Below are 19247 nucleotides of genomic sequence, written 5' to 3'. Positions count from 1 at the left end.
TGCATGATGCATCCTACATCATCCACACTTGCTGGCATTGAGGTCCTGCACAGATCAAAGTATTGTAGTGTGCATGTGTGACGTCCTGGCCTATCAGGTCGTCACAGGGTATTGTGCAATCTGCCCTTCTGTGCAATATCCACCTCCTCCTTGGTTAAGGGACCCTCACCTTTGGTGTTGTCAAGAACAAGCTAATCAAAATCCTAGGAACACTCTGCACCACACCCACCAGACACACCAGTGGATGGCCTGAGTGGAATAGGGTCGCCCACTTGGGGGGTTGGTTGAGGGGGGGGTCAGGAGTGTCAGGAGACAGTAAGTGAGAAGTAGCTCTCAGAGAGAGAGGAGGTTAGGAGCTGGGCTCCTTGGAACTATTAGGTAGCAGACGTTGGTCTGGGCCTGGTAGGAGCTGGACCCCGGTCGCAGGGGATCGTGACAAGGGGCACGGACTGTCGAGGAGGACAGCCGGTGGCCTTGTGCCATCACCGGCAAGGGGCCAGGGCACAACGGGGTACGTGGACCCTAGGTCCAGGAGTAGCTTCAGGTGTCCTGACAATTTACCCGACGAGAACTGAACCTTCAAGATCCGTTCTCCACCCACTCCAAAATCGGGGTACTAGTGCAACGAGGGGGATAGGACTTTCCACTACATGGTCCAGAAAATCCCAAGCATAAACCCTGAGAGCAAGCTCACCCAGTTAGCCACACTGGGGAGCGGGACCCGATTAGTTTCAGACTCAAGGGACCAACTAGAAGACTAGGTGCCACGGGAAAAGGTCACAGGCCAACAGGCAACACCAACGGGCACAGGACCCAGGCATGCTTCCTCTCAGTGGCAGCGGTGTCCAGAACTTTGGTTTGCTACAGTTGTCGGTGTCAACGTTATATGATTGATTAAGTACGCAAATGACCCTTACCGTCCCAATGGCACACCCCCGTCACTATCACCGAGTCCCTGGGACATTCCCCTACCCGTGGAGGAGTTAAACACCTAGCTGCCCACACCATCTCCACCGGGTACTCCCAATCGCAGCGGTGGTACTCCATCTTACCACGCACCACGGGTGACGTCACGAACTTTCCACACCATCCCCTGTATATAACCCCCCCCTTTGTTTGAGGAGCCATACGACCCCTGCGTCTGGAGCCCTCTTGAGCCACCGCGGATCCGAGCAGCCACATGCGCGGGCAGTCTTTAACCTTTCCTCATGCCTGCACATTACAGTACTTTGATCTGCCCTCAGATGTAGGACGAGTCATGCATACTGAGCTAGGAGGATGGCGATCGCAGCAGAGAGAAGGCGACGGACTGGAGAGCAGCAACATCCATTCGACCGGACCGCCCCTTAAGTAAGAATTATAAAAATGTTTTTTACGTTATACAGCACGGCCTGGGCACTTGTAAATAAGAGCTCAATGGTGTCAGCTGCAGCTTATAGTCGCTAAATCTGGTGACAGGTTCCCTTTAACATTCATATGAACAGCTCATGCCATATCTTTGATATTTCGCATAAGCTGTTCATACGAATTGTAAGAATAAAGAAGTTGGATTTTGTGGACCTTATTACTTCCATCCTGGCAGGAACATATCCAAGCTTCAGACTGCAAGACACTGACTATAGTGATGAGCTGGTTTGTTATTTTTCTCTGAAATTCTGCACATTTATTGCTAGATTAGATTTAAAGGGGATGTTTCTGGGCTTAACTTGGTATACATGTAATATATTTGTGAATATTAGCTTTTACATCCCACGTCAACAGAATTTTTTTTCTTTACTGTCATAGAAACAGCAAGTATATCAGGCTCAGAAGGGAATAACCCATTCATTTATTACTAGCTGACACATCGGAAAACCAAAAACATATTTTACTTATCTTTTCTTGTAGCTCTGCCAAAACTTAGCTTTGAGTAAAAATACTGAATAAACTATGAACACTGGATAAATAAAGTCATGATCTTATCAGTAACTGGGAATTCTTTTACAATGGAGAAATCTTAGTATTTTAATAAAAGTAAAAGATCAAATAATGTGTTTGTTTCAAATTAAAGCGGATGCTTTGATAGTACTATAACTTACTATTTCAAGTAATTCTACAGTTATACACCCCATAAAACATGAGTGGGGGTCTACCACCTGAATGGAGTGGCATTTGAGCATATGCCTGGATCTGTTCCAACTTCAGCTGCATCAGAATATAATGGTGCAGTGAGGAGCACACAGGTCCTTGCTTCACTATTCTCTCTAAAAAGGTTCTGTCAGGATCTTACGGTCAACTGACCTGAGTCTGTCACATGATGTGAAGGTCTTGACATGTTTTAGACTTTTTAGAGCTGTGGGTTACATCATACTGTGTGGGAGAGATGTAGGAACATCATATTGTGGGAATAGCATACTGTGTGGAGCATTATTTGTGTGTGCATTACTGTGAGGGCATCAAACTGTGTGAGGGGAATGTAATGTGGTACCATCATACGGTATGTAGGGGAATGTGATGTAGTTAGCATTAAACTGTTAGTTTGGTTCTGGAAGTGCATCACATTATATGTGTCTGGTTGTGTGGGCCTCATACTGTGTGTGGGGGGCAGGGAGGACTTTATACTGTGTGTGGAGGAATGTACTGTGAGGCATCATATTGTGTAGTGGGCAGGGCCGTATTTACCATTAGGCACCCGTGGTCCCGTGCCTGGGGCGGCAGGATGCGGGAGGGTGGCACCTTCTAGCTGTAAAAAAAAACCCCAAAAAAAATCTTTTTTTTTTTTTTTTTTTTTACATATTCATTAAATACGCTGTATTTTCGGAGGGGGGAGGGGGGAGAGGCACACCTCCATTTATTTGTATTCGCATCAATTAAGACGCGAATGCAGACAAACTGCGGCGGCCGGGCACAGAGAGCTGATTGACCCCGGAACTGCTGGCGCCTGCACTTCCGGGGTCACAGGTGCGCCAATCAGCTCCTTCCTCTGTGCTGCGTCCAATGCTGTGTGGATTTTACATGCATAGCTCACAGCAGGACGCCGCAGAGGAAGCCGTGATGGAAGCCGGTGTCAGAATAGGATACTTACGTGAGCCAGGAAGATGACAGCGAGCCCTGGAGCAGGTAAGTGCTCGCAGAGCTGAAGATTCATAAGGAGAGTGGGGGGGTCTCTAATGCAGACTGGAGATCTGCGCATGTGGTGGGGGGAGAGAGGCTGATATTGGGGGAGACTTGGGGGAAGAGAAGCTGATGCTGGGGGAGGCTGGGAGGAGAGAGTCTGATGCTGGGGGAGGCTGATGCTGGGGGAGGCTAGGAGGGGGGAGGCTGATGCTGGGGGAGGCTGGGAGAAGAGAGGCTGATGCTGGGGGCAGAGAGGCTGATGCTGGGGAAGCTGGGGGAGAGAGGCTGATGCTGGGGGAAGCTGGGGGAGAGAGGCTGATGCTGGGGAAAGCTGGGGGAGAGAGGCTGATGCTGGGGAAAGCTGGGGGAGAGAGGCTGATGCTGGGGAAAGCTGGGGGGAGAGGCTGATGCTGGGGGAGGCTGGGGGGAGAGAGGCTGATGCTGGGGGACGCTGGGGGGAGAGAGGTTGATGCTGGGGGGGCTGGGTAAAAGAGGCTGATGCTGGGGGAGAGGCTGCTGCTGAAGGCGGGGGAGAGAGGCTGCTGCTGGGGGAATGGGAGAGAGGGGCCAATGCTAGAGACAGAGGACAAGGGTTGAGGTATAGTACAATGACAAAATCAATGGGGGGAGTGTAAGGACTCAGAATGAGAGGGGGGCAGCATTGGGAGCTCATTATGGAGAAGGGGCAGCATGTGTGGGATCAGTATGGAGTGGAGCAATGTAGGGGAGTCAATATCAAGAGTGGGGTAGTGTGTGTGTGTGGGGGGGGTGTCTCAGCATAAGCGTTAGTGTGGTGGTCTTAGTATGATGAATGGGGCAGCATGGAGGTGTCATTATGGAAAAGAGAAAGGCAGCATTAGGAGCTCATGGAGAGGCGCAGCATGCATGGGACATTGTGAGAGGAGGGTAGCATGCATGGGACATTGTGAGGAGGGAGCAGCATGCATGGGACAGTGTGAGGAGGGAGCAGCATGCATGGGACATTGTGAGGAGAGGGCAGCATGCATGGGACATTGTGAGGAGGGAGCAGCATGCATGGGACATTGTGAGGAGGGAGCAGCATGCATGGGACATTGTGAGGAGGGGGCAGCATGCATGGGACATTGTGAGGAGGGGGCAGCATGCATGGGACATTGTGAGGAGGGGGCAGCATGCATGGGACACTGTGAGGGGAGGGCAGCATGCATGGGACATTGTGAGGAGGGAGCAGCATGCATGGGACATTGTGAGGAGGGGGCAGCACGCATGGGACATTGTGAGGAGAGGGCAGCATGCATGGGACATTGTGAGGAGAGGGCAGCATGCATGGGACATTGTGAAGAGGGGGCAGCATGCATGGGACATTGTGAGGAGGGGGCAGCATGCATGGGACATTGTGAGGAGGGGGCAGCACGCATGGGACATTGTGAGGAGGGGGCAGCATGCATGGGACATTGTGAGGAGAGGGCAGCATGCATGGGACATTGTGAGGAGGGAGCAGCATGCATGGGACATTGTGAGGAGGGGGCAGCATGCATGGGACACTGTGAGGGGAGGGCAGCATGCATGGGACATTGTGAGGAGGGAGCAGCATGCATGGGACATAATTTATAAGGGAGGGCAGTGTGTAGTTTATTAGGGGCAGTGTGACAGTCACAGTATAAGTGGGGACGGTGTGGTGGGAATATTTTATACTCATGCTATGGTTTGATGTGCCTGTGGTGATCCCAATTGGGGGGGGTTAGTGCCCTTCATTTCTCATTGATACTTTTTCAAGTGTTTTACAGAGTAGATCTGCCTTAAACAGATGTCGTGTGCGAAAACTCATAGTGTTACGTTATCACTAAGGGGCGCGACCACTTAAAGTGCCTAGGGCAGCACGAAGGCAAAATACAGCCCTGGTAGTGGGCAACATACTGTGTGCAAAAGGAAGTACTCTGGGACCATCATACTGTGTAGTGGATTTGGGGCTGTGCAATACATTTTACTGTGTTTGGGGTTCTGTGAGCATCATAGTGTGTGTGTGTGTAAGGGGGGGCTGTCATGGAATCATACTGTGTGTGGGGACTGTGTGGCCTTAAAGGGATTGTCCACTACTTGGACACCCTTTCTCATTCCCCATGTTCGCCCCTATAAAAATAACAAAGCCTATACTCCCCCTACAGTGCTGGCGCAGTTCCAGCGATGTCTAAGGCTACTTTCACACTTGCGTTTAGCGGAGTCCGTCACTATGGAGAATAGCGCAGTCCGTTAACGCACTGCGCTATTCTCCATAGACTTGTATGGACGACGCACTGTAACGCAAGTGTCAGCGTTGCATCTGCTGGATGACGCAGCGTCGTTATTTTGACGCTGCGCCTGGCGGATGGAACGCTGCATGTAACGTCTTTTTGAGCAGCGGAAACCTTTATTTTTCACTGCGCATGCTCTTTTTTTTTTTTCTTTATCAAACTTTATTTTACTTCTCGGTGGCCGAACGTTCAGCTGAGCGCTCGACCGCCGGCATGTCAGAGCACTCAGCTGAGCGCTCGGCCGCCGGCATGTCAGGGCACTCAGCTGAGCACTCGGCCGCCGGCATGTCAGGGCACTCAGCTGAGCGCTCGGCCGCCGGCATGTCAGGGCACTCAGCTGATCGCCCGGCCGCCGGCATGTTATAGCCGGCATGTTATAGCGCTCAGATGAGCGCTCGGCCGCCGGCATGTGAGAGCGCTCGGCCGCCGGCTATTAAGAGCGATCAGCTGATCGTTCACAATAGTTGGCTGCCGGTACTGTAAAGAAGAAAAATAAATAAATAAATAACGCTTTCCGTTATTTTGTACGATCCGTAGCATTGCGTTGTGCCACTATATGCAACGCATCCGTTGCATCCGTCACACAACGCAATGCTACGGAAGCCGTCCAACGTAAGTGTGAAACTGACCTAAGTCACATTCCTGGAGCCCATGGGACATGGTTATGACACGCGAGCCCACGACCAATCAGCGCTGGCTTCCTTCTCCTCACCTTCGTACAATTAAGTAATTAACAGGAGGTGAGTGGCAGCCACATAGCTCACTTCATATTAATTTCTTAAACGTTTGAAGGCGGGAAGAAAGAAGCCAGCATTGATTGGTCGCATGGCTCACGTGTCATAACAATGTTAAGTGGGCCCCAAGAATGTAAGTTTCAACATCCCTAGAACAACGCCATCACCGGAGGTGAGTATAGGCTTTGTTATTTTTATGGTGGCAAACATGGGGAATGAGAAGTGTGTGGGGGGGAATGTACTGTTGTGACATCATACTATGGGAGGAAGCAGTGGTGGCATCATAATATGTATGGGGTCTTATAATGTGTGTGAGGAAATCATGCTGTGGGGACATTATACTGTGTGAGTGCTTGTAAGCAGATAATACTGTGTGTGGGAGCTGTGAGGTCATCATTTTATGTGGGGGTCTGTACTGTGCGGGGAAAATGTACTGTGGGGGAATCATATTGCGTATGTGGAATCACACTGTGTGGGGGTGTACTGCGGGAAGTGAGGGGCATCATACTCTGTTTGGAATGCACAGTGTGGGCTATGAAATTGGTACCATACAGCGTGGGAGCACCAATGGGCTTCACTAGGAGGAAAATATCTGTGTGGATACAAATAAAAGACTGGGCTTAGTTAGAGAAGTAGCTTAGAATAATATAAAAATTGCAGAGACCATGTGTGCCATAGTTTATATCCACTTTCCTGTCTTTCACAGTTGGGAGGTATGGTATAGGCCAGGGGTGGGTAATTTTCCCGAAGGGACACATGAGAGACCGTTGTGACTGTTCTGGAAGGCAGAATAAATAGACTGAAATTAATTCTGTTCAATATTAATATTAAACTATAATTATTTTAAAATAATTGTATCACTTAATATTGAGCAGAATTAAGCATGCTGACACCCGCTCTACTTACAATGTGAGCCCACACACAGTCCCCCTATATACAGTATGAGCCCACTATATATATTATGAGCTCTCACACAGCACCTTATATACTAGTATGAGCCTCTACATAGCTTCTCTATATACAGTATGAGAATACACATAGCCCCTGTACACAGTGTGAGCCTCCACATAGTCTCCTGTATACCCCATGAGCCCTACACCTAGCCACATTTCTATATTCAGTGTGAGTCCTCACATAGCCCCCTATACACAGGTACACATGCCATACACACACATTATATAACAAAAAACACATACTCATCTCGCTGCTGTTGTCTCAGCACTCTGCCCTGGTCTCCAGTGCACTGACTCTCCGCATGTAGTGACATCAGCCTGTCTTCTGTCTCAATCAAACATGCTGATTGGTGAAAGAACCAGGGGCTGGATAGTCCATCAATGTATTCACTGCTATCTGCATTCTCAGAATGTACAAATCGGTGATATCGGGAAGCGAGCAGCTGATGGTGGGAGGGTGTGGTGTGGCCCATGGACCATTGTTTTCAGTCCTTTGGCTGTCTTGGTCCCTGGGCAGGCTGGAACAGCAAGAAGGCCGAATGTGGCCTGTGGCTGCACTTTCCCCAGGTCTGGTCTAGCAGACTAATGGCGATATCCAAGTATAAGATAGACTTTAAATAGAGCAACAGTGAGCAAGATCAATTTAAAGGGGCTGTTTGGTCTAAATCCACCAGTCTACAGTCACTCTATATATCAGCATATTAATGAATCCTCTCATAGCACACACTGTGTGCTGTGAGGATTCTCTGATGTCAGAGCTGGGAATGGCGATCACGTGGACATGACTATACGATATGTATACTCCTGGCCACATTCTAAATAGATGGGCGCAGCCTGGTTCAATGCAAGTGTATTCAGCGAGACTGAGCTCATCTAGCCTTGAATACGTATACTCGTGGTCACGTAACACCAGAGAAGCCTCACAGCGCACAGTGTGTGTAATGTAAGGATAGAGTAACTACAGACTTGTGGATTTAGACTGGACAACCTTTTTAACGCTTCATTCAAGGTAAGAATTTGGTGCAACTGTGACGCCCTGGACTAGTCAGGTCGTCACAGGGTTCTGCACAATCTTTCTCTCCCCGTGCAGGGCTCAACCCCCATGGTTCTGGGTCCCTATCTCACGGTACTGCCTCCACCAGCATTCATAAATCCTAGTTACACCTCACAGCACACCTGTCAGGCACACCAGTGGACTGCTTAAGCTAGAATAGGGCAGTCCACCTAAGAGTCAGACAGAGTGGTGGGAGGGGGGAAGTCAGCGAGGGAGGAAGTGGAAAACAGAGCAGAGCTGACAGGTAGAACAGAAGTAGCTCCCAGTGAGTGAGGAGCTGGGAGTAGCAGCTCCCGAGAGTCTGTGGTAGCCCTCGAGTAGTGGGGAGCTCGAGGAAGCTGGGAGTTTGAGACCGAAGGCACGACAGGTTACACGGACCCTAGGTCGCGTAGAAGCTACAAGCAACCCGGCAATTAACCTGCGGAGAACAGGGCCTATATGGACTGTTCCCACGAAGCTCAGAGATCGGGGGCACTAGCGCAACGAGGAGAATAGGGCTTTCTAAGCAAAGCAGCCCACTGAAATCCCAAGCGTGAGCTCCTGAGAGCAAGCTCGTCTTGCTACTCATAGCAGGGAGCGGGGCCCGGAAAGCTCCAAGTTGACGGGCCACAAAGGACACTCTAAAATACGGTGCCAGGAGGCAGGCCACAGACCACCAGGCAGTAGTGCAGGGGACGGGACCCGGACAAGGTCCCCAAGAGGGCAGCGGTACCCAGAGACTTGGTTTACTACATGGTCAGTGTCTGTTTTCGTGCAGGGAGGAGTTCTCACTCCCTCCCTGCACCCTCATCTCATCATCCGGGGTCTTGGGGCCTTTCCCTACCCGTGGAGGGTAACGTCATCTAGCTGCCCCACTCCATCACCCCGGGTACTCCCAATGGCAGCGGCGGTAGTCCCTATTACCACACACCACGGGTGGCGTCACAAACTATCTATATTTTTCCCTGTAAATACCCCCTTCTTCATTTGAGTGTGGCCCCTAGCCCCCGGGTCCGGAGACCCTCGAACCACGAGTAATCGCCCCCGGATCTGAGCGGTTCGACCGCTGCAGGGGTGGCACATAACCACCAGTTAACTATGTCTAGTTGATCACATAAATTGTTATTTAATAACAACTGCTGTAACTACAGGGTTGATGGAGACTTTTCAACAAAAAATCTCTCCTAAGTAACGGAGAGGTTATGGGATGTAAAAACATGTTGATTTGGAAGCACAATATACAAGTCAGCAATACCTAATGGTTTCCCAATACTGATGTCATTTGTGTCCCACGTCTCCTCCCACCATGTCTATAAAGTGTTGTGATGTCATTTCCACATCTCAGCGACAAGTATGGCAACAAACCCTCGAACACCAGGTTCCTTCATTTTAGTAGTGCAGACAAATTGCACAAAAAGCTGTAACAAATATTAGTAAGAGTTCCATAGGTGTCCTCTTCTGTTTTGCCTTGTCTGGGAAGTATTGAAGGAATGACAGACCTCTGGGCAATTGCCCTCTATAATATTAGAGCTGTATGAAGCCCTTGATACCCGTGATTTGATTTTTGCCAGATTCTTATAATTATCATTTGCATTCGGTGTGATCAAATTAATAATGCGCCTCATTAGGATGCAGTATTTGCATTATTCATCAATTAAGTTTTAATCTGCCTGTCCTAAAGGAAACAATGGGAACAACTGTCCGGCTGCGGTGTTTTATTTGCTCCTAAATGAGCCCCATTCTACTTCTCCACTTCTCACTGAATTATCTGACAGATCCCATCCCTTCTTGGAGGGGAGGAATGACTGCACAGAAGGAGGTCTTTACCTTCAATTAGGAATGTGGAGGTCACAAGGTCACAATGCTAATCACATTTTCCTCTAACAGTTCTACTTTATAAGACAATGACTGGTGAATAATAAAAGTAGTATTCTATCCAAGTAATAGATACAGATGTTCTGATGGATTCATACACAAGATGCCATAGAGGTGATCACCCCATGAAATGATTATTGCAGATCTCCAATATTTGAAAGCATGAGGCTTCTTACTGTGAGATGTCCTACTTCTTTCAGATTCTTTGCCTTATTCACTCACAAGTAATCAGGACAAAAAAAAGCTTTACTTAGGACTGAAGTGAATAGTAGAAGCACATTACATTTCCCCCTGGCACAGCTGAAACACAAGTGTGTTTGTCTTACCTTGGTAAAATGCCAGGGACAGGCAGAGCAAGCTCCAACATTTCAATAAGCTGCAGGTGGGGTGGGGAGACCTCCTGGAGAAAGCCATTCTTGCCAAAACTGCAGCCAGACTGCAAGGCTTTTCATGCCTGTTGCACCATTAGAAGTGAAGTGACACCCAGCATTGGGAGAGTCAGAGTTGATCAACACAGGAAATTTCATAGCTTGTGCTACAATACTCAGAAAATCAGATAGGACACTGCCCTCTAGAGGCCAGAGATTAGAAGGACAGCCTCATGTGAGCACATGGAAAAGTAACACATTGTCCTGTGTATACAAAACAAAAAGACAACACCCCATAATAACCAAACACAATAACCTTCACATGCACTGATTGATCCCTGAATGCCAGAGGTTACATGTAAAGCTGGTGTCACACATAACGACGACGACAACGACGTCGCTGCAACGTCACCATATTCTGTGACGTTGCAGCGACCTCAACAGCGACGTCGCTGTGTGTGGCACATAACAACGATCAGACCCCTGCTGCGAAATCGTTGCTCGCTCCTGAATGCTCGAAGTCATTTTTTGATCGCTGCTATCCCGCTGCGCCATGCTGATAAGCTGATAATCCTTGTGTTTGACACCGCAGCAGGGACGCTACGCTACGTCTGAAACCACACAACGACCGTCGACGTCGTTATGATCGCTGCTCCGTCGCTGCTAACATGTTTGACAGCTTACTAACGATCATCTATGGTCGCTGCTACGTCACAGAATATGGTGACGTTGCAGCGACGTCGTTGTCGTCGTCGTTATGTGTGACCCCAGCTTTAGAGTCAGGCTGGATACTAATGGCAGAAAATTGTTTGGTAAATATTCTAAACAACACAAAGTAGATTATTTCTATATTTCACTTCTATAGCGCTATTACTATTACTTCCACAGAGCTTTACAGATGTGAACCCTTAGGCTGTGTGCACACAGTGTGTTTTGATTTGTTGGGTTTTTTTTACATTTTTTTGAGTCACAAAACTGAAAGCAAATCCTTATGCCAGCAAAGTCAATGAGAAACCTTAAGTGTAGTGCACATGTTGAGTATTTTCTCCTCTGCAGCATGTCAGTTCTTTAAATTTTCCACCCATTGACTTAAATTATAAAAACCTGTGTTTTTGCACCACTTTTTTTTCTTGCAAAGAGATTTGATGTAACTTATGCCTGTTTGGTCCTGAGGAAAGGAGCAGAGTCTCCTGAAACGCGTAGACCTGTGCAGGAATGAAAAGTTTGCATTAATCCAAGATTTCATCAGTGATTTTTGGCGCGGTTTACAAAGCCCCTTTCTACAATTTCTCTCTGTTATCAGCCACTTGGGGTACTGCTGCCTTTGATCCGGATTTATGCTGTTACAGGAGTTGTGCCTTTCACAACCATCTTTGGTGAGTAGGATCATCTCCTTTATCACCCCTGTCTGTCAGGGTAAGACCCTATTGCGCTTTTTTGTCTGCAGGTTCTTTTTATCTGCTGTGCTGTGAGTGTGAGCTGAGTGTCATGCAAGGACTCGCAGTAATCCCCATGTGGCCCAAGCCTAAGGGACTAAGTAATATCAGTCGCATAGTGACTGACGACGCTCATCGTGAATTTAATGAGCATGGGTTATAACGCCCAAAGCTTGCCCCAGCTCTGCCCACTTTGAAGGAGTTGGCCCAAAATGACGTGAGTACAACAAATGTGGCAAAATTTTAGTGCAGCCTCACATTGCTCCAAAATTCGGTGACCTTTCAATGCTTTTTACTCCAGAATTCTGATGTAAAAAACATTGATGATTCGGGCCCTATTGTCTGATTTATCATTTGCGATTTATTGAAGTCACTTTTTTGTCTTGCGGCATTTGCTGATGTTCTCTTATGCCAAATTCTTCCAAATGGATCATACAGTTCATAAATTTGTTACAGTATCAAAAATCCTTACTTTTTTTACTTTAACCAGTTTTTTGCAACTTTTGCAAAGTAACAAAGCTTTTAAAAGCTTGCAAAAATGTGTAAAATGTTAAACTTTGGGAAAAACCTTACTCCAGGAGGGGGGATTGGAGTGAGATGCGCTAAAAATGGGACTTCTACCAAATTAATCTGAAAACATCTGGATAAGCAAATCTATCAAAGAAAAGAATGAATGATAAAAATAAAACTTCAAATGTTGAACAAAATATAAGGAGAATAAGATGCAAATACTAAAGTCACTAAAATGTTACCCCAGAAAAAAGGAGAAACCACAATGATGAATCATGGCCTGTGACATTTCTGAAAAAGTGATGGGTGTAGTCATGAAGACCCGCATGTAAATGAATTGATTGTGGATCTTCATAGTAAAAACACTCCACATTTGCTTGTTATATGGATGCAAATTGCAGCAAACTTCACCAAAATTGATAAATATCGAGTCATTTTGATAACTTTTTGGAGAAGGTTATCTTTTTTAAGGAGCAGTCAATGGGCCATATAACTTATCTGAAGATTGTATCATAATGCTCAGACTAGCAGTCAGCTCCACTGACCTAAGTGTGTCAGTATGTATTTCTATGTAGCTGCAACATTCGGGTCAGGAAGGCCAATGGCTAGTCCAAGCATTAAGATGTCATTCTCGGACAAACAACACATATGGCCGTCTAATAACTGTGTTCTTAAGAGGATTAAGATATGATAGCCAAGTCAGTAGCATTGTTGCTTTGCAGTGGTGGGGCTGCAGGTTCAAAGTCCACTAAGGACAATATCTGCAGAGAGTTTCCATGTTCCCCCTGTGGGTTTCTTTGAGTTGTCTGGTTTCTTCCTCCAAAGTGGCTGTTAGAGACTTTAGATGATGAGAGCTAGGAATATTGTGATTCTATAAAAGGATAATAATGATTTAATGTTGCATAAGCCATTGATTGATGTTGCGTAAGGTGTCAGGTTTTCCTTTTTTTTATGCTGTGTTTAACTTTATGTGGTGATCAGCGAGCACTACCATGCTTAGGTGCTCGGTACTTGCAGTTGGATGCTCAAATGGACACCACTCGAGTACCGAGTATAATGGAAGATATCCCAAAAAAATGCTTGTGTTCCTCATTGATTTCCATTATACTCAGGTACTCATGTACTCGAGTCGTACCCATCTGAGCATTCAACTGCTGGTTACCAGTACCAAGCACCCGAACATAGTAGTGCTCGCTCATCACTAGTTGTGTGTTCTAAAGGCTCCCATGAACATTAGACTTATGTTTGTTAAACCCACCAATATTAACAGGTTCAGTCAACAGTCTAATGTGCATTGGGTACTGACCAACTGAGACTGAAGGATGTGAGAGATGTTGATTGCACATGTCCGATCCAGGATTGTTATCTCAAAGGTAAACTGTTGGCCAATGTGTCAGTTGACAGCTTTCTCATAGAGAACACAAGAGACCGCCCCTGTGTATGGAAGTGTTAGCGGAGATCTGATGAATAGAGTTGAGCGAGTACCTAACTATTCATACTCGCTATACTCATAATAAGTACTGTCTAATACTCGCAATTTTGTTCCGAATAGCGTGTGCAATGCAAGTCAATTGGGAAAAAACTCGCAATGTAACGAGTAACCCGAATGCCGTACTATTCATGTGCGTAGCAAATATTGTGGCATTCGGGTTACTCATTACATTGTGATTTTTTCCCCATTGATTTGCATTGCACACGCTATTCGGAACAAATACAAGAGTATTAGTCAGTACTCGTTATGAGTATAGCTAGTATGAATAGTTAGGTACTCTCTCAACTCTACTGGGGAAGCATTGTTCTATCGATACTCATCTAGTCTGTATGGCCAGTCTTATAATCAAGGTCTGCAGTTATCAGAAATTGACACGATTCCCCTGTATGCCCTGTGCTAATTGGCGGAACACATGACCGCATGCATGCATGCATCACACACTGTCATGATCCGGCATTCTGCAGTTACATAGAATGACTGCTTCTTAGACCAAACAACCCCTTTAAGGTAAACTTGGCTATGTCTGTATGAATTGTGAGACCCACAATCCGCAAAACAGAATTGAAAGCTGTGGATTTTAAAATTTGTGTCCCCTGTCAACTTATGTGTAAAAATTACGGGCAGCATAAATCAGAACTTGACTCCAACCCCTTGCGGTGTTTCAGAGTGAACATACTTTGAAAAGCACTGACATATACAATTTACTCATATAGAAATGTTGTGTAATTATGGAAATTACTCGATGGACGACATCTCTTAGAAACCCATAAATAACCTAATTGATAGCAGCCGAGGTATGTAAGTTCTGTATGTTGTCTTCATATTCGATGCTGGATAAATCAAGAAAATGTCTTCAATTTTTTCATCATTTCCATATTATTAATATGTCTATCCATCCTGTGATTTCCATAATTCTATGACTTTTACTTCTTGATGTATAAAACCCACAAATGCACTACAACTGTGTTTATTTTTATGTATGCTCAAAATAGTTTGATTTACTGGAACATTTTATTTTTCATTATTCCGTGGCTGGTGCCTAAAGATTTTTTTCCGGGGTTGCTCACTTCCGCATAGAGAGGTTATTAGGGCTGATAACATTAGTTGACAGGTGCATTCAGGATGCAAACATGATCAGGAGGTATTGTGCCCCTGTTGGATTCACTTGAAGAAGATGTCTGCACAATATCTGCCAATAGTTACCGACCATGCAATCATTGCGGGATTTTCCTGTTGGCCATTTTAGTCAGCACCACTCACCTCCTGATCCAGTAGGACAAACCTTTTAAAGGGAATCTGTCAGCTGGTTTTTGCTACCTCATCTGAGAGCAGGAGGCAGAATCCAATGATGTATCTCTTAGATTACTGGGTGCAGCCATTCTGACTCGATCAGAATTTTTAATTTTGCCTTGTAGCAGAGCTGAGAGAGCTGACTCCACCCACACCAGGCTCTCAATAAAGATTATGCAATGACAGTGAGGTGTTAATCGGAGGAGGGGGCCTGCCAGACTGCTGTGCTCATGACATTGTAGTCCGAGCAATGAGAAGTCCAGCTGGTTAAATAAACATAGCAAATAAACAACAGATGGGACCTTGACAAAACAGGCATCCCTGAATTCTTTGTTTAACCCTTGCAGCATGGTGGTTTCAGATTGCATATTAAAAACCTGCTGACAGACTCCCTTTAAGTAAGAAGTTGCTTGACTGAAGTACAAAATGGGGTAAAAAAAAATCCCATGAAAGTCAAATTTTAATGGGCCACATCTGTCTCCTTGAAATACTTGAATATGAACATCACATGAATATCTCATGAAAGTTGTATGATGTTTAATCGCAAATCAATTTGTTGATCTATCGACCATGATAGTAGTCTCTGGCTGCTTTATGGGAGCCATGGGAGCTTTGAGAACCACCTTTACATGATGGCTATTATTTTGATTAGCTCGCCTGGCACAACGTGAAGTGTGCATCACGTCACAGCAATGATGTCACACGAGCTAGCTAATAAAAGAAGAGAAGCGGATGCTGTCTGGTAAGAGGCGCTTCCCACATCTCAGTTCCAGCAGCTGAAGATTACTGTTGTGGACAATGGACCAGGTCATGCAAATCGATTCACACAAACTGTGTAATGTGTAATATTACAATAAATGTAGAATAAAAAAAGCTTGGCTATAATCCCTCATTAATTGCATGCGAGTTACATTTGAAGATCTCGTGTACAAGCTGTGCAAAAGTTAAATTTAAGATTTTGGTGTATTAAAAGTCAGTGTAGTGCCCAAAGAAACGGCAGTTGAGCACACTTTGAAGAACAGTTAAAAAAAATACCATGAAAGTTAAATGTAATAATAATTTCCCATCCTTGCATACATCATTAATAAAAACTGATATAAATACAGCAGCATGATGTAAGAGCGGCCTTTGTTACTTCTGAAAGAAGACAAAACTTCATCCACCAAGGACAACGTCTGCAGGAGTTTGTATGTTCCCCCCGTGTTTGTGTGGATTTCCTCCAGGTTATCTTCTGTAATGCTCACTGCCGGTGTTTTTGGGCAGTGAGCAGGATTAGTGGACCCACTGGACCACAGGGGGTACATGGGCTTATTCCTTAATGGGAGAGGCTTACCTAAGCGCCCACTGCGAGGTAGATGCCAGGTACAACTCCCAAGGCAGTGACCAGGACTGTGGCAGCTTACCCCCAGGACAAGTGACAGACTCAGGTATAGGTGGGTACAGGCAGGGTGACTGAGGCAGGCAGGACAGGAATGGTGGTCACGGCAGGGATAGACAGGTATGGGAAGGCAGGTACAGGAGACGGACACAGGGATAACAGGGCAGGAGCACAGGACCTGGCAACTAGCTATATAGCAGACTGGAGACTGACTGACTAATTAGAGGTGTTGCGCAGGCACCTCCTGTAATAGGAGGATGCCTTAAATACACTGTGCCTCTCAGCCCTAGGCTGAGAGGCATTTCCTAGAAATAGCATGTTGGACCTGCATCTTAGGTGCACTCCTCAGAACCCTGTGCAGCATGTACAGGGCCTGGGAGGGAAAAGAGGCAGCAGCACACGTGGATAGCCATGGGAGTGCGAGGGAGGATGCATCCCGGCCGGGGCAGTAAGTCGGTGTCTCTGCAGAGACGCCGGCGCTACATCTGCTTTCCTCCCACATGCCAAGATATGCTGTTAGGAAATTTTGATTGTGATCCCGAATGAGGACAGTGATGATCTTGTCTGTAAAGCATTGTGGAATTAATAGTGCTATATAAGCGAGTAAAATAAATAAATAAATAAATAAAATAAAAAAGTGTATAATAATAACTAACAAAATGGAAAAGAAGCACTTAGCCATAAGTGGTGGCATGATAGTTTGGTAAGGCACCAAGTTTTGAAGCTAATTTTAGGAAATATACTATAAAGTATTGACCAGATTCTTTCCAGTGTATATACAATAATCATTTGTAAATGTAAGACTTCCTTGTTATACAGTATATACAGATTAATGTCACAGCTGTATATTTTTCAAGTATAGCAGGGATCATTAGATCCAATGAAATGTCCTAGTACTGACTGTCACTTTTACTGATATTTTCAAGAGAAGCGCATTTAGCTTTTGTGCCTTATTTTGAAGAGACTCTTTATGCCTTGCTGAAAGTCTAGAATAAGAATGAAGCTTTTCTACAGTCAGTGGGCAGCAATACAGTAGAGAAGCTGTCCATTTTGCTGTTAATAAGATCGTCTATCTGAGGCAGTCATTTACATGGTTTCCTCTATTAACTGTTACAAAATCCATAACTTGCTTGGATTTCAATGATTGCCTTCTATGTATATGCACCGGTAAATAGACAGCCATTACCATAGTCTAAACTACTGAACATTAGATATCAGGACAGAAGCACAGTACCTTCTACATCTGAATTTCTTCCTTAGAGCTGCCTTTAGAAGGTGAAGACCTGACCAGACGCTCTTGGTCTAGTGCCTACTGTCTGGCCTTAATATGCCTCCTGGGACTTTTTAAACCCTTTACCTAATTGCATTTTGTAAATTAACTTCATTAGTTACATTTGAAAGTAGCTCTCTGGCAAAAGGAACACATCAAAGCATGTAATTTCGTCTTTGCACTCTAGAATGTATGCCACCCACCCACACACTTAATGGTGCATTCAGTCTGAGTGCAGACGCGGCATGTGTTTGATAAAAATGCACAATGTTATGCATTAAAATCATTTAGTGGTGTAACTATTATAATTTCCTGAACATCAATTGAAGAAAACATTCAAAATCACTATGGCTATGTCATAATAGAGGTGAAAGTATAAATGAAGGCAACTCCATTGTATGCCTGTTCAAAATATTCTTTTGTAATTAATTTATTGCAAACATAATTCATTCAATATTTTGATTTATTTTAAAATAAATAAAATATCTGTAATATGTTGAAAAGGTAAGTAAACAATTAAAAGTACATATCATTACCAGAACACAATTCTAGTAGATCTCCTATTGAATGTTTCTTTTTTTCTATTCCTATGATGTACTGACAAAATGTATTCACAATGTGCAAATCTAAGAAAATACAGAAATTTTGACCATAAAAGCATTCACATGCGTGCAAATTATTGCCATGAAGCACTTCCCACACAATGTTCTACATGAACATTAAAATGATATCACGCTGAGTATGGGAGAACAGCAGACTAAAGGCCGCTTTACACGCTGCGATATCATGACCTATATCGCTAGTTTGCGTATCCACCCCTATCGGTTGTGCGACACGGGCAAATCGCTGCCCGTGGCGCACAACATCGCGCGGACCCGTCACACTACTTACCTGCCTAGCGAGGTCGCTGTGACCGGTGAACCGCCTCCTTTCTAAGGGGGCGGTTCGTTCAGCGTCACAGCGACGTCACAGCAGCATCACTGAACCGCCGCCCAATAGAAGCGGAGGGGCGGAGATGAGCGGGACGTAACATCCCGCCCACCTCCTTCCTTCCTCATTGCAGGCGGGCGCAGTTAAGCAGAGGTTCCTCGTTCCTGCGGTGTCACACATAGCGATGTGTGCTGCCGCAGCAACGAGGAACTACATTGCTAGCTGCAGCAGCAGCGATAATTGAGAATAGGGGGGCATGTCACTGATGAGCGATTTTGAATGGTTTTGCAATGATTCAAAATCGCTCATAGGTGTCACACGCAACGACATTGCTAAAGCGGCCGGATGTGCGTCACAAATTCCGTGACCCCAACGAGATCGCTTGAGCGATGTCGCAGCGTGTGAAGCGGCCTTTACTTCAAAAGTGGGGTGGGAGAGGGAAACCCTGTCTCTAGGGAAGAGGGAAGATGGTGACCCCTGGTAAAACCTACCACTGGTCCCTTGATATCCCTAGAAAGGTTCTGCACCAATACGCCGATCAGGATACCTAGGCCCTGGTTGAGTTTGAATTAGGTCCTAGGTACAATGCAAATGGACAACTTAACTGCAAGA

The 19247-nt window shown here is 45.7% G+C and overlaps 2 protein-coding genes across 3 annotated transcripts in view; one reads left to right on the top strand and one right to left on the bottom strand.

The window, feature by feature from the left end:
- VSIR (V-set immunoregulatory receptor) overlaps positions 1-10450 on the bottom strand; it is a 74898-nt gene extending 64448 nt beyond the window's left edge. Inside the window, exon 1 of the mRNA XM_075347254.1 lies at positions 10288-10450. Coding sequence (XP_075203369.1) covers positions 10288-10375 — 88 coding nt within the window. The 5' untranslated portion in view covers positions 10376-10450. The remainder of the gene's footprint in view (positions 1-10287) is intronic.
- CDH23 (cadherin related 23) overlaps positions 1-19247 on the top strand; it is a 1872161-nt gene that overhangs the window by 1600646 nt on the left and 252268 nt on the right. The gene's annotated exons all lie outside the window — the stretch shown is intronic.

Source organism: Anomaloglossus baeobatrachus, chromosome 5 (assembly GCF_048569485.1).
Source record: "Anomaloglossus baeobatrachus isolate aAnoBae1 chromosome 5, aAnoBae1.hap1, whole genome shotgun sequence".
Classification (NCBI taxonomy): Eukaryota; Metazoa; Chordata; class Amphibia; order Anura; family Aromobatidae; genus Anomaloglossus; species Anomaloglossus baeobatrachus.
This window is presented reverse-complemented; position numbering and strand designations above follow the sequence as displayed.